The sequence below is a fragment of the Orbicella franksi genome, chromosome 6 (assembly GCF_964199315.1).
Source record: "Orbicella franksi chromosome 6, jaOrbFran1.1, whole genome shotgun sequence".
NCBI lineage: Eukaryota > Metazoa > Cnidaria > Anthozoa > Scleractinia > Merulinidae > Orbicella > Orbicella franksi.
In genome coordinates, this window is record NC_138150.1 from 26,638,720 (window position 1) to 26,655,128 (window position 16,409).

The 16,409-nt window shown below is 37.7% G+C and overlaps 1 protein-coding gene across 1 annotated transcript; it reads right to left on the minus strand.

The window, feature by feature from the left end:
• Window positions 1–2,087: 2,087 nt before the first annotated feature.
• LOC145489122 (molecular chaperone MKKS-like) lies at window positions 2,088–8,653 on the minus strand. Its single transcript, XM_081468031.1, has 4 exons — window positions 7,814–8,653; window positions 7,592–7,683; window positions 4,583–4,762; window positions 2,088–3,767 (listed from the first exon to the last, which is right to left on the minus strand). The coding sequence occupies exons 1-4, from the start codon at window positions 7,868–7,870 to the stop codon at window positions 3,695–3,697; spliced, it is 402 nt and encodes a 133-aa protein (XP_081324157.1). The 5' UTR covers window positions 7,871–8,653; the 3' UTR covers window positions 2,088–3,694.
• Window positions 8,654–16,409: the final 7,756 nt, after the last annotated feature.

Consider the following 16,409-nt stretch of genomic DNA (forward strand, 5'->3'; position numbering starts at 1 on the left):
GTGAACGCGATGTGCCTGTCAGTCTTGTTCAGTCGAGGAAATGCGTCAGAGGTTAGCGAATCAAACCGAGTTAATTTTAAACCGTGCTGGTGTCTATTTGGTACCGTAAATGACAAGGAAATGCAGGTTATGACACAAATTTGCCGCTATCTGATCAACGATGGGTCACGAAAGACAAGAAAGGAGACTTGTAGATGTTTCCATGTTAGGATTGTCAGCGTTCTCTTACGTTCAAAGTTTTCCTCTGTATCGACAGATTAGAAAATGCAGATTAGTATGCCCTGGTTTTTTGCTTTACCATCCTAGTTTTACATCCCTATGTTTTACATTAAAAGGTTGGAAAATTAGCGTCTGTACGCAATTACTTTTCATTTTATGAAAACGTGCCTCCGCTCTCTGAAAAACTAATATAATGTACAAACATTGCTCTTGCTAATGTGACAGATAACCTATTGTTACAGTGTCTTCTATGCGCGGAAAATTTTAATTTAAGCTGTTATTGACAACCATTTGTGGGTTTTTGAAGAATACAAGATTGCATATAGGTGAGCCGAAAACCTAAATTAAAATATAGAATGCACGCAATTGACTTGCTATGAAGATTGAAATTGTCTTGTGGTGGTTCATGAAAAAACCGGCTATAAAAATTGGGAACGAAACACCTCACAGCAAAAAGTTATAAGATGCAAAAATCAGGAAAGGTCAATTTCATTCCATTGTACATTGCTTCCAAGAAACATACCATTCTAATATGGAAAGTGGTCATTTTAGGTCATCAGTTAGGTATATCTTGTTTCGCGTTGGAACTATTCACTGATTAAGCATTAAACGAACACACAGGATTATCGCTCAATGCCTTTCTAACGTCAGAATCCGCAAATAAAGATAATTAAGAGCAGCTTCGCCTAAATATCAACTAGACTTGGAAATAGCGAAAAAATCGAATTTCTTCAAACTCGCCCAGAATGAAGCCCTACGGGCACTAGTTACAAAAATATCGTTTTAAGTTCGATAAATCAATAATTATTTTTTTCCGCAATTTTTTCGTTTCGATGCCCCAAATCGGCCAAAATCCATCGAAAATGAGCGGCATATTCAGAGGCTCGTAAACTCAAAAGCAAAAATCTTCATTACAAACTGATTACACGTCGTATTTGTACTTCCTTTCTTGTCTATTTAGAGCTAAATAGATCGTGATTTGATTAGAACTTAAATATTTGACGAATTTTTTAAGTTAACGACCCAAGACAGCTTTACAAGAGGTCTACATTTAGCCTATTTTCAAATGCTAAAAAGGCGTTCTGGTACACGGCTTTTCCCGAAATGACTAGTTTGGTCTGAAAGAGCATTGTTTCTTCTTCAAATTACTGAAATAAGATTTTTGGGTAAATAAAATCGTGAGCGCTGAGATAGCGAACCAAATGCAGCACTTCGTCCTGAAAACGTGACCTTTGACCCAAACGTAACGAAACCAATTACTGCAAGAAAACCCGGAAGAAAAGCAAACGTTCCGTTATTTTGAAACAATTTCTAGTGATATCTCCCCGAAACCATGATTGCAAGAAACTATTTCCAGATATGAAATCTTGCAGGGTCAAAGACGGAGCTAAAGGGCGCATTTTGACACAATAACTTTGTTTGCCGAGAATTGAATTGCAGTCAATTCCAGTGAAATTTGCAAACTTGACGTATGTTAGCCGATACTTACCTGAATATTTATATTAATAGAAGAGTCGTCTTCTTGGATTAACCTTCAAAAGAGGCTGGACCCAGATTTGGAAACCTCTAAAAGAAGAAATGTTTAATATTCCGTGACCTACCCGATGCTATAGATTCCATGCACATGCCAACCGCATGTTTGTCGTAAAACCAACTGAACTCCACTGACAGTTTCCATGGGCAACCCCAAAATAAACAATCCCCAAAAATGTAAAGTGAAATTGGCTGTCTTCATGAACAGTTAGAAGCTAGAGTCAAGTTCCATTACCTTTTAAAAAAGCTTGATTCTACTTTGTTCACTCAGTCGTTACTGTCACGTTCGAATACTGCGTAGTATCGGTCACGCCAAAACACTGCAGACCGTGCAGACTGAGTAAGTTTCCGATACAAAGTCTTGTACGCGTTTGTCTATTGAATCAAAAGTCAAATACTGCGCTTGTGCAGCCTGTGGATAAATGACGAACTTTCAGATATATTTAACACTATTTTGTAACTAGACCCAAAAGAAGGAGTCACAATGAAAAGCCCAAACAAGTGTCTGCAGTCTGCACGGTCTCCACTGTTTTGGCGTGACCGATTCGCGGCTTTCGAACGTGAGAGTAGTGAACAAAGTCGACGCAAACAAATAAAATCAAGCACTTTTTAAAGGCATTAGAACTTGACTCTAGCTTCTAACTGTTCATGAAGACAGCCAATTTCACTTTACATTTTTGGGGATTGTTTATTTTGGGGTTGCCCATGGAAACTGTCAGTGGAGTTCAGTTGGTTTTACGACAAACATGCGGTTGGCATGTGCATGGAATCTATAGCATCGGGTAGGTCACGGAATATTAAACATTTCTTCTTTTAGAGGTTTCCAAATCTGGGTCCAGCCTCTTTTGAAGGTTAATCCAAGAAGACGACTCTTCTATTAATATAAATATTCAGGTAAGTATCGGCTAACATACGTCAAGTTTGCAAATTTCACTGGAATTGACTGCAATTCAATTCTCGGCAAACAAAGTTATTGTGTCAAAATGCGCCCTTTAGCTCCGTCTTTGACCCTGCAAGATTTCATATCTGGAAATAGTTTCTTGCAATCATGGTTTCGGGGAGATATCACTAGAAATTGTTTCAAAATAACGGAACGTTTGCTTTTCTTCCGGGTTTTCTTGCAGTAATTGGTTTCGTTACGTTTGGGTCAAAGGTCACGTTTTCAGGACGAAGTGCTGCATTTGGTTCGCTATCTCAGCGCTCACGATTTTATTTACCCAAAAATCTTATTTCAGTAATTTGAAGAAGAAACAATGCTCTTTCAGACCAAACTAGTCATTTCGGGAAAAGCCGTGTACCAGAACGCCTTTTTAGCATTTGAAAATAGGCTAAATGTAGACCTCTTGTAAAGCTGTCTTGGGTCGTTAACTTAAAAAATTCGTCAAATATTTAAGTTCTAATCAAATCACGATCTATTTAGCTCTAAATAGACAAGAAAGGAAGTACAAATACGACGTGTAATCAGTTTGTAATGAAGATTTTTGCTTTTGAGTTTACGAGCCTCTGAATATGCCGCTCATTTTCGATGGATTTTGGCCGATTTGGGGCATCGAAACGAAAAAATTGCGGAAAAAAATAATTATTGATTTATCGAACTTAAAACGATATTTTTGTAACTAGTGCCCGTAGGGCTTCATTCTGGGCGAGTTTGAAGAAATTCGATTTTTTCGCTATTTCCAAGTCTAGTTGATATTTAGGCGAAGCTGCTCTCAAGTGAGTGCATTGGCACCTTGAACATGTATCCACCGCCAGATAAACACACAAAAAATATTAAATCCTGTACCTTGATGACGAGCACACTTAAATACTGTTTGTCAGATTCACTAAGACGACAAACAGGCTTTGTTCCAATTATGCTGTTTACAATGGACAGCATGGTCTTCATGTTACCAATATCAATGTTCATTTTCCATCGACATGACTGTAGGTGACTGGTAATGACTTACAGTGAATGTTGACTGATCTGAGTGATGAGGGCTCTTGGGACAGGCAGATCAAGGGATGACTGTATCAGACTATAACAGAGAAACAATAAGGATCAATAAATCTATGCACACCTCTACAATTATCAGTAACAGTATTCTACAAAAAAAGATAAACTAGAAGATTTGGTCCCTGACTATAATTATTGCAAGATTATATGAGGTCTCATACAACTCTCTACTTTCAAAGCGTTTCTTTCCACCTTTTTTTAAGGTGTTAAACCCAAGGTGTGAGCAAGTTGTTGTGGCAATCATTCCAACTACATTACATTTTTTTTACATGTTCTGTACCAAATATGGGGCTTTCATCTTACTAGTTTCATCTTTGAAAGAGAAATATAATTTAACATTTTTGCATGTGTTACATAACAGACAAAACTTTCAATGTAGGTTAAAGACAATTCTATATTTATAATACCAACTGCGCTTAGCCATAAACCTACCTCGCAGGAAGCCCACTCTTAAAGTAAGTAACATAAATATAAATTAATTGATAAACAAGTAAACAAAGAAAATACAACCTAGCTAAAATGTAAGTACATAAAATTAAAATGATTTTTTTACAATAAAAAATATAACAATATTACATTGTTGAAAATGGAAGTAAATTCATAAATTCAAGAATTTAATAATTGATATTATAAAAAATTATGTCATCGATAAATGTAAATTTAAAATCTTACGCGACAAATCTTTCTTTTAAAATTCCTTTGTACCAGTCATGGTGCGTGTTGTTGAAACGTTTGAAAAGTAAAACTGTGTGCTTAATTTGTTACGCTTCATGGATGGATGCAATGTGTTGTATGTGTTGATAGATGAAATGCAATTACATGTAGGTTAATAGGCACCTTAGTAAGAGAAGTGCTGTTCTCAAACCACCATCACTGTAGCCTTCAAGATGGCCCTTCACAGCAGATAGTATCAACCTTGGTATGGGGTGTGACAAGCCAGACAAGCTGTGAAGAATCTTGCCTGATGTTGATGTTACAGTCACATGACCACCAGAGGATGACTGGAAGAACTTCAACCTGAGTATCAGACGAGTATAAAGATGGGAAACTTCACATGCTTTCAAAATAAAGACAAATGTATTGTAGTGAAAAGTATTGAATGAAATTATTGTTGTATCTGTACAGCTATTACTTTGCACAGTGTGACACTAGATTCCATTGCCACCTAGCTGGCAGAATGGATATTTATCTACCTTCAGTTATAAATTAACTGAGGCATAACAGAAAACAAACCCTTCCCTTCCAACAGTTGTCATGGGTTTTATTCCCAAGATGATCCAACAATTACATATGGTTAGGCTTCAAGCTCAGTACTCCTCTCACAAAGTCAAGCATCCCGACCCTCACGCCCGGACCCCACATGTACAAATGTCATGTATTTAAAATAATTGAAGGGGTGGGATGATGTGTAGTAGATGTCAAATTCTCACATATGGCCAGGGTCCCCTCTCCTGGGTTTGACATCAATGTACATTATCAAATCAGTCAAATACAGGTCATGAATCAGCAAACTTTATTTAGTGCTAGGTCTTTGGAGAAGATACCCTGATTCCAGAGGTTTTCTTGCTCTCTTCATATCCTAATGGTCGAATTTGTGCCCTGAAGTACATGTCTTTTTACACTCTTTTTGACCACCACAAAGATGCATCGCGTAGAATGCCTATTGTTCTCGGGACATTTACTTGCAGTCGAATAAAAATTATAGGTCTGTAATATTAGCAGCGAAGCGTAAACAGGGACGCTCTGATTGGTCAAAGATCACGTACGCTTTCCTCCGAAGGGAATACTGCCTTAGCTCATTAACTTGTCAAGGCGGGGCTAAGAAACAAAGGCCTCGAAAGTTATTCTTTATTCTATTGTTTCCGATATCGCGTATTTCAAGCTGGCTATTTCAAGCGTTGGACTTGTAATTGATATTTGCATCCGATTTTTACCATAGGCCATTACATGTATCCGGGTTTTTCGTACCAACGTCTTTTCGTACCACCCATTTTCGTACCACCTACATACACGTTCGTACATGTTCGTACCACATAAACATACATTCCAAATAGCACAGATTTAGACTATCTGATAGTCTAAATGAGATTTTAGATGTATAGCATGGTTTTGGTGTGATTTCTTTATGTAAAGGATATCACAGAAGAAGTTCCGGAGAATAATTATCCACGGAATAACACTCTTATCTTCACGCGAGCGAATTATTCTGTGACAAAAACTTCGAAGATTGTTGTCACACAATAACTCGTTCGCCTCTTCGAAATTTTTCAGTAATTGGCGATGTTTCCCTTACTTTATTCGCCTTGAAATCCCCTAAAACTTTGCAAGGAATAAAAAGAATTGTTTCTTTGCTAAAGATCTGGTCTTGAAAGCCGAGCTTCTCAAAAATATCTGACTGATGACACCAGTCTTCACGCTGTTGTTGTCACATAATAACTCGCTGGCCTCTTTGAAGTTTTTCAGTAATTGGCGATGTTTACCTTACTTTATTCGCCTTGAAATCCCCTAAAACTTTGCTAGGAATAAAAATAATTGTTTCTTTGCTAAAGATCTGGGCTTGAAAGCCGAGTTTCTCAAAAAAATCTGACCGATTGACACGAGTCTCCAAAGAGCTTCGCCATTCAGTTGAAATTGAAATATGCCATTGCTTTCATTGACGAACGGAGGTACTATGTTGATCAGCAGGGGATGGATCGGGGTTTCGAAGAGCTCTGAAAAGAGCTCCCGATCACTTACGATTTCGCTTTCCATGTTCATTGAGCAACAGGTTTTCGAATGAATCAGCTGCGCCGACAGCATACTTTTGAAATTCGCGGTAATGAATATTTCAGTTACAGTCAAGTGGTTTTCTTGAATGGGTATTGTTTAGTTTTGACAGCCATTGTTATACAGACGTGTGCTTAAGACAATAGCTCTTCCATCGAAGACGCGCCATTTTCAAATGCAACTCCAACAAGAAGTTTTCAAACTCAAAAAGCTACAGGTTCCTGTGGACCGATTTTCAAATTTGAAACGGGTTTTGTTTCAGTAAAAAGCCATCTTTCATTTGCCGTGCGTGAAAATTAGGAAGGCCGGTTTAGATGGTCTGAAAATTGCTTCTGAAAACGGTCCCCATACAAAAAATGGCCAATTTTTGCCCATTTTCAAGAGCAAAAAGCTACTCCTTATACCTCATATATCAACTTACTTAACGGCTTAAATTGAAGATTCAACCTTCTTCTTCAAAAAGCCGCGCGTGAAAGTTGAAGTTTTAACTCCTGGAAACCAGAACAGTAAGTTTTATCAACGCTATTGGGCCAATTTGGACCCTTTCTTCTCTTAATCAGGGCATTTCACGACACGCAAACATTCAAATTTGCCGCTTCGCCGGTCATGAATAATTAATAATGTCCAGGCATTCTACCCGATGTGGCTTTTTGTGATAGAAGAAGAAGAAAGAAAACCCCAGGGACCAGGGTATCTAGCAGACTAAACCCTTCATTACCTGGGATATTAACAAAATGGGATCATGTTACATTAGGTGGTGCAGGTTGATACTGTTGACCAATATATTGACTGATACTCGGTCGATACATCAGCCAGGTATCGGCCTTGTATCAGCCTTGTATTGGCTGAGTGTCGGTCAATATATCGGTCAATATATCGGTCTATAGTGTCAGCCAACACTACAGTAAACATGATTGACAGCATGTTATTGGCTAAGCTACAATGCAAGTAACAAATTAAATACAATGACCACTAAAACGTGGGGAGGACCAATCAGAATTGAGTGTTTTATTTTATTACAATAAATTTACGCTTACATTGATATAGTTAGGGATTTTATATGTAAGAACTTAAAATTACCTTCCATTTGGTCCAAGCGCTGTCTGAACTAAATCCTTCAATGCGCGTAGCGAGCCCTTTAACTTAATATCATCCAACGGCTGCACTGCAATCTGCATATAATTCAAAACACTCATATTAGGAAAATACATACCATATATAAGCTTCAGCTACTAAGTAGTTTATTTTTTTTTTTTAAAAAAAGCTGCTTATAACTGAAAATGTATCTTCCTGGCAGCCTACCTGAGATGTCCATTCGTCTTTCGTAGACAGCCTTGAAGAAACACTTTTACCCTCCATTCAGGTCATATGCAGTATAGCCATGTGTATTCTCCACAACTGTGTAAACTTTTGACAAGAAAATAGGAAATTTTGCCTACTCCTGCCTGCAACATGACGTTAATTACAGGAATGGCTCCGAGCCTTTTGATAATAAACCGCTGACCTAAACTATGTATGCTGACATAGTTGCTTACAATCATATACTTTCGCGACCGGTTTGGATAATCAATTAACGCAAGATGTAGCTTAGATGTTGTTGTTTTTATGACCGGTTATCAGAGCAGCTCGTTTGTGTCTTTTCAGTTGATAAACTAATCACAGAGCACTTACCTCACATTCGTATTTTATTTTATTTTACTTTATTTTTTTTTTTCACATGATCAGTTTCAACGAACCCAGATCAGTGCTGAACTAAAGCGGTGACTATTGACGACTATTCGCCACTATCCATGACTGTTCACCACTGCACTATTCGCTAATCGAGTTTTTTTAGACACCCTGCTAAAGGTCAGGAAATGGTCAGGAAAAAGACATTTTCCCTATAAAAAAGGATTTGTTAAAAACTTGTCAGTCATAATGAATGGGCGGAAAGGAGGGCTGCCCCTGAGGGCAGGCTAGAAACCGTTACTATGTCTGTTGTTTATTTGGTTAGAGAAATGTTATTTTTATCAAGGGAAAGTCAGAGAAAAGCATTGTTCTGGACCTCTAGTTTTGTCTCTAACTCAAATCCTTGCATTGTGGGTAACAAATCATGTTTGGAATTCAAGACAGAATTGATGTTAAATACATTTATCAGAATTATTTTTGGTATGTTTATATTTTTTGCTTTCACAAAATTTTAGAGTCCCAGTGTTGTCACCGAATAGTCCGAGCACTGCCTTCCGTGCCTGTCATGGTAAACACTGACACCTTTAGTTTTCAGGGCTTGGCTCTGTAAAATGCCACCACAACTGAGAATAAGACACGTTGTGCATTTAAAACGCGGCGATGAATTTCAAGCTCCCGAAGACACATGTTCAGCCTTTCCTTGGGGTTTTAAGTGATATCACAAAGGACTTCAAGAGTCAACTTCTTGAAAACTATTCAACGAATTTCATTTGAAATACCTGTGCTTTTGTAGAAGAAAATAACTGGCGACTGAGTGCGTGCTTTATTCGATATTTTTTTATTGATATCATTGTATGCTGTATTGTTTGACGCACAGAAATCTCAATGAAATATTCTGATGCAGCAAACACTTTTCTAGTGGGTGGAATGAATTTTAATCAAGTATGTAAGGAAGTCTCAAAGGACATCCCGTTCATTTTAGTGTCAGAGAGCGTCGTGTGTTGTGAAGGTGGACCAGTATCTTCGTCGATGTGCTCCCCTTCGCAGATAAGTATACGCTTTCGTTTTTGCATTTCTTGACCTTGTTCGCTTTTCGCCTCGTTTCGCTACGCTTGCCCTTTTCCGCAGTTTAGTGGTTTAGTATAACCAGTTCGTTGAGCAATTTTTTACCTCCACACAGTGAAGAAATTGTTGAATACTGGGAGGGTGTGAAACTTTCGGAATAAAGAATTACCAAGTTCGTTTAGACAAGCACATCGGAATAGCAGGTTTGAAAGTTTCTTACTGAATACCACATTTCAGAAATACTAGCTCTCTTGTTCGTCGTATTTGTAACTGTTTAATGTTGTCCACGATGGGTCTGAACTGCAGGTCACATTCCACAAGTCAGAGTACAGAGTCACTGTGCTGCAGATAAATAAACAGCACCAAGATTCAGTCTCCTAGCCCTAATTAACCCTAGCACTCTGCGTAAATGTTGTTTTAGATCGAGGGGAAACTTTTGGCATAGTTATTCATCAGTAGCGTAAGGATTTCTACTCTTGACCTGTGGAATGTGACCTGTGGTTTAGACCCGGCTTGTTGTCCATTGTTCCGATGCTCTGAGTTGCTAAGGGTATGAAGATCTGACTGAACAGTTTTAAAGTTACGTCAATAATATTCCCTGAGAATTTAAATTCTCTTCTCATGCAGGAACAATTTGTTTCCATACAACCGCTGAACTTACTGCTCGTGAATGTTTTAATTGGAGTTTAATTTAGTCGGTTTTACTTTGAGAGCGACTTTGTTGAGATGTTATACAGCCATCCTTGTCCTTCGCAACACGATTGATTTCTGATACATTTTCGGGTAAGTAATATCAAAATATTTAGTTAGAATTTTAGAAATAAAGGCAGATTTGAGTTATAATTGTATTGTGGCTTTTCTTCATTCATCCTCGTGTTTTCATAATTGTTCACATTTTCGTGAAATCAGAAATTACTTGACGAATGGAACCAATTTTGAGCAAACTTGCGTTGAATTCTGGCGAGAAAATAATCCTAAGAGAACATTAAGAAATTTGTTAATGCAGGCGATATTGTCCGATGTTATATGGCCGGTTTCTAACTACCAAACTGATTGACCGACTGATAAGACCTCAAACTCAAAGGTGATATATTTTTGACAGTTTCCTCTCTCCTTCTGGCATTAGACGAACAGAGGGAAACCCAAAGGAAATGTAACCATTATGAGCTAGACTACGAATAGTCCCTCTTTCGCTTAGTCCGTCGTGCGGGACGCGAAAGAAAACCGCGAGAAAAAAATGGCCGCGCGAAATCCTGGAGGCGAGGAGAGCGCGAAAGGAGGGACTACCGCCTAAGCCCAAGGGTTTGAATTATATGCGTTGCTCTCACAACGCAAAAATATGATTGGCTTATGTTAGGCGCGTTGACAACGTGTTCTCAACATTCGAGATACCTGTGACGTCTTGCAGGAATGTTTTGGAACCGGAGCAAATCGAAGCGGTACCAGAGCAAATCGAAGCGTTGGAATCGCGCTTCGCAAGCCGTGATGTTCTTGCGAATCTGCCAACAGGCTTTGGAAAGATTTAAATTCATCCAGTGTTTTGTTTGGCAAAGCTTTCTGCCTCCAACCCGACTGCGAGCGTGTTAGTGATTTCGCCGCTCAACAGCATCGTCTAAGTCAGCGAATATCAATTCACTGAACTTGGCCTTTCTGCCGCCCATTTGAAAGATTGATCCGGACTCTCACTTGAAACCGGACATTCACCTGAAATTTTCCGCTGCTATCGGCAAACATTTCACCGCAGTTGGATGATCTCCTATGTATAATGTATAATGTATAATGTATAATGTAAATTCTCGGTTGAAACTCTGTTGAAATTTTCGCAATAACTTTTAGACGCAGCGAAAATCCTTACAAGAGGCCTCATTCGCCGTCTTCTGTTTAAAACTTCTTTGGCAGTTTCGCTGAACGAACACTGAACGAAGATATACTTCTCACGGCATATGTTTTTGCCTGGCTACTTGAAGAGTAGAGTAGAGCAATTTTATTCAGATCTCCCTGGGCTATTGATAACAGGCGATAATAAGAGGACGTCAAGATGAGAAATCCTACACCGAAAAATCACTCGGCCGTGAAAGGGCAAACCCTTGGGCTTAGGCGGTAGTCCCTCCTTTCGCGCGCTCCTAGCCCCTAGGATATCGTGCGGCCATTTTTCTCTCGCGAATTTCTTTCGCGTCACGCACGACGGACTAAGTGAAAGAGGGACTACTCGTAGTCTATTATGAGCAGCCGTGTTCAGCTTTGAAGCTACGTTCTCTCTTTATCAGTCTCTTCATTTTGCGATCAACTCCAATTTCAGGTAAATTCTAGGTTTTACTTTATCTTTATTTTACAAGTATGATCTGACCTTGTTGCAAAGTCTGATTTAAAAATTCTGACTAAGATAGCTATCACGATAAATTGATTGCTATGGTTCAGTTTGACCCTTGCTGCAATTTTATGATTTTTTTGTTCTAGTGTATTGTAATTTAAATTAAAATGCACCAGAAACCATTTTGGATTGCAGGTTGTAGTTCTTGGGTTCTAGCGCAACCTGGTAGTTGACTACAGGAAATGACTGATTCCAGATAAGTACATCGTAGTTTTGTCATTTGTTCGTCGTTTTCCTGGTAAACGATTTAATTCAGAGCAAGATTGATCGAAATACAATATACCACCAGAATCCCAGACCTAACGCGTTTGTACTCAGTAAATTTTCTGAGCGAAAAGAAAGCCAGTCACCACTATAAAATGCATTTCTCTAGTCTCTTGATTTCAGGCTAGCGAATACAATGTAATATGCCTGAAAATAGCAACATCGTACAACTACAAGACTGTTCTATTGAATAAAGGAGATTTACTTCATTTATTGACATTTGCTCTCTTTTTTCCAAGGTTGAACACAGAGTGCACGTGCATTGAAAGAAAATGCAGCCATTTTGGATTGTAGTGTTTTACCCTTCGCTTCGATGCAAGTAGACGCCATCTGAAAGATTTTATAGTCAGATAAGTTCGTTCTCATTTTCTTAACTCTTCTGTCTTATACCATTTACAGTATCAGTCCAAGGAAGAAAATAATTGATTTTCTTTTATTATGTAGAGTACATCCCGAGGGAAATAACCAAATAAACTGTCTTCATGTAGCAAAAAAATAATAAGTTTATACTGCTTTGTGCGTTTAAACGCTGTCTGAATAGTATTTATGCTTTAAATGTCTCTGTGAACCGCTAGCTCTGCATTTTTTTGACCAAATTCCTAAGCCTAACGCAGTTTTTAAAAGTCAGTGTATCAAAGCTTCCTCTTTTCTTTTTCATGCAGGTTTTAAAAAAGATATGCTGAGAGAAAACAAGTCCATTTTGTACGACAGTGCGTGGCTCTAATGTTCTTTGGTACAATGTAAGTATTGCAAACATCTTGGTTCAGATAGACCAGATATTATCTTCGCAGTTTTCTATTCATTAACTGAGAAATGTTGTCTAAATGTACCACCAAAGCTCAGCAGTAACGTTCATAAAATATTTTTTGCCGGTGTTAGAAATTTATTTGCACCTTGCCTCACTTGGTTTCTGGAAAATTTATGAAACGAAGGACTGAAAATTCGCCAATGCAAGAAAAACAACTTCGTTAGCTCTTGGACTCGGTGGTTTCAATCAGTAGTTCACTGCTTGCTAATGGCTGGAAACGCTTTTTCTCTACAATAAGTCCAGCACCTCAAATTTTGCTTTTTTTTCGGTTTCAGTCTAAAGTTAATAAAATCTCCTTCCATGTCAATACATTTTAAAGTATCTTGCAGAGAAAATCTTTAACTATTTTAATGTCCTCGGCAGAACCAGGAAGTTTGTTTGAGATTTGCCAGCCAACAAAAATTTAGTGTTTTCTTAAATAATTTTACCGTACAGTATTGATACCTGCTTTAAGAAGTCACTGCAGAATTGCCTGTTATTAAATTTACAAACACGTCTCGAATTTGTTGATGAAAAAAATAGTTCGTTTTATGTTTAATCTCCCTTTTTGCCAGGTGAACTCGGATATTGAAGAGAAAGTGAGGCCATTTTGGATTGCAGTGTGTAATTCTTGAACGCTGGTGCACTATATATGACATATTGGAAAAATCTTAATTCAGATAAGTTCACCCTTTCCTTATTTTACTTGAATTTGTCGTCGACCACTTTAATAACTGTGTCATTCCAAGTATCCTGTAGAGAAATCTAATCGGGAGTAGTGAAAGATGAAATTTTGATCGTGTGGTGAGTTTGGGACAAAGACGGGATTCGAACCCATAAACTCTTACATACCGGTTGGGCAACGAGGAATTGTTCTGATGTCCGAACGAATTCTTAAAAGTACACGATTGCGAGAGATTTGTTCATCAATTTCAATAAAGTAAAGCTTTAGAAAAGCACTGTAAATGTGTATTTAGGGGCAAATATTCGAAATTAACACAACTGGAGATCCGATAATCGTTGAAAAGTAATTTAATTTGTTGTTTTCTGCTCTTTTTATCACCAGGTTGAATGCAAACATCGTTTCAATCGAAAGTGTAGCCATGCTGGATCAAAGTGTGTAAGCTCTCGAAGCCTGGTTCAAGTTGACAGCCAGAAAAACACCTTTTTTCAGGTAAGTCGTTTTCTTCTCTGTTTACCATTGAACGGTTTCAGTCCAAAGAGTGATCAGAGTCTGACCATATAAATGCCTTCCTGACCCTTGTTATAAGCATTTCAGTTGGAGAGAAAATATTGGAATCAGGATATATTGTAACTAGTAAGAAGAATTTTACTTGAAGATTGGAGACTTGTCCAGTAACATAATGGAATCAAAGTTACAGAATAAAACATGCTGGTGTTAATTATTATAACCTTCGTAAGAACATTGTGAAAACAGTAAGTGTTAAGTGATACAATCAATATTAACCAGCTATTTTGTTGATGTTTCCTTTCTTTCTAGGTTTAATGCCCTTTCAAAGAAATGTGTAGTCATTTTGGATAGCAGTGTACTGGCTCTTGGACCCTGGCCTGGAAATATCTTACTTCAGATAAGTCGTTTTCTTGTTTCTCTAGTCGTTTACCATTAACGGATTCAGTCCAAGAGTGATCAAAATATAACATCGTACCTCGTTGCGTTGTCAAGTATGTTACAAAGGCAATGTTACCAAATTCATAAACTAACAACAAAAGAAATGTATGACAATCAATTGGGAAAATTAATATTTTGAGTACGAGACTGAAGTGGAAGGTTGAACATCGCAATTTATTATTTTAAAGGACAACTTGAAACGGCCGAATATTCTCCGCAATGCAAAATTGAAGTGCTTTTTCCTAACATTTTGAATTCAAATTTAACAGAATAAAAACGTGGTGGTGGTACTAGAAATTGTTACAAATTTATTTTGATATAAACATTGTGAAAAACAAAGATTCTAACGTAGCATTTCAGCTTACTCTCGGCTTGGCTTTGCGAACGAAGATTTAAGGAAGTGATCCATTTACGCTGCAGACAGAGAAGCATGTACGACAATTTACGAGAACAATTCCAGTTTAATAGTACAATGATAATTTGCAGTGCGAACAATGCTTTCCTTATACGAGGCCGCAAATGAACTTTAAAGGCGATTCATTTAGAGAAGGAATTACTCAAAATCAAATGTGTTTTAAAATAGTATTGTCAGGCATTCAAGAACGAACAGCAACTTAATTTATAACGACTGATAGAGCTCATGACTTTATCGGCATGACAATTCTAATTGCGCTTTGCCAAACACGATCATTTTTCGGTCATCAATGTTCGAAGCTTGACCAATCTATATAAACATGCACTACTTTTTCGTCTGTGTAACTGATATAAGTACAGTGTTAAACATGGAGGTGAATGAAAAAATATCATCGCCTAGGGCAAATTAGTGTCTTGCTACACCATTTAACATGGAAAATTAACGTTTAGAACAGAGAACAGGTGGCTGAAAATATTTACGAGCGTTGTTTGGTTTCGATACGTACTTGCATGTGTCCGGGCACAAGTGGGCTCAAGCCTTTAGAGAAATGTCATGTTTTCGATGTAGCGATGTTTCACTGACATAGATTTCAAAGTGTAGTTTGAGTATTTTCTTTTTCTCAAGAAAACAACAGTTTGTTGCATGTGAATAAAGTTTTTGTGTCAGTATTCAAGCAAACAGCAAACAAATAACATTCCAGCTAGAATAAATATGTGACGCTAGTCTCTCAGGGTAGCTGTAATGATAAACTGAAGTAATGGTCGAAACATTTTGAAACAAACAGCAAAAAAAAAAAAAAAATCAATAAAAATAAATAAATAAATAAATAAATAAATAAAAATGGACCCAGAGAAAAATAGATAAATAAAACAAGTACACAGGTCAAAAGGTATCAAAACTACTGTTTACACTTATGAAATGTAATAGTGAAATAGAAAATAGATAAAATAGAATCGAAAACTTTAGAAAGCTTTGAATTTACATAGTATGTTAATTGCTGCACGCGCAGTCTCCCGCTTCCTTGGAATGTCGTTTTCCGTAAAAAATAAACAATCTTCAATCTAAGCAAGAGCCATAACCGGGGACGGAGACCGTAAGTCTCGGGATCTGCGCGCACCTAATGATATGGGGCACTTTTGCTATTTTTAGAACAAATTGCGCCACCCTGACTCGGACATACATCCGAGCGGATCCACGCACATGTCATGGGTTCTCGCGTGGATGTTGTCTAAAGAATAAAGTTTATGTAAGAAATCTCTCTACTCTGGTATCGAGGTAATTTGTGAATTTCTCAAACAGTGCTTAATCATAACCAAAACCTGTTTTTGATAGTTTCTTATTATTTCTGCTCGTTTGGCAAGTTTTGGAAGGAACGTCTGACGCGTACAAGTAGCTCCAGGGCGTGCACTTTAAAGTCCGAGTCTGTGTTTTCAATTGTAGCTAATTGGCAACAAATCTTGACAAAGATTTCTTTCGTTATCTTTTGTGCTGAGATTCTGCAACAATTTTCACTAACGCCAAAAGGCTACTATCATGTGTGTTTCTTCAACGTAGTGAAATTTTACACAGCTAGGGGCCAAACCACCCCCCAAATGTTTCATCAGTTCTTGGATATTTCACATTATTTCGCATTACTTAAAAAATATAAACTCTTTCTACACCAAACTTGGCAGAAGAGCAGGAGACCTATTGCCAATT

Coding starts and splice junctions, on each gene's coding strand:
- LOC145489122 (XM_081468031.1), bottom strand. CDS start 7,870: ATGGAGGGTAAAAGTGTTTCTTCAAGGCTGTCTACGAAAGACGAATGG. Junction 4,763..7,591: donor GCGCTTGGACCAAATGGAAG/GTAATTTTAAGT, acceptor TCTGATACTCAG/GTTGAAGTTCTTCCAGTCAT. Junction 3,768..4,582: donor ACAGCACTTCTCTTACTAAG/GTGCCTATTAAC, acceptor TCTCTGTTATAG/TCTGATACAGTCATCCCTTG.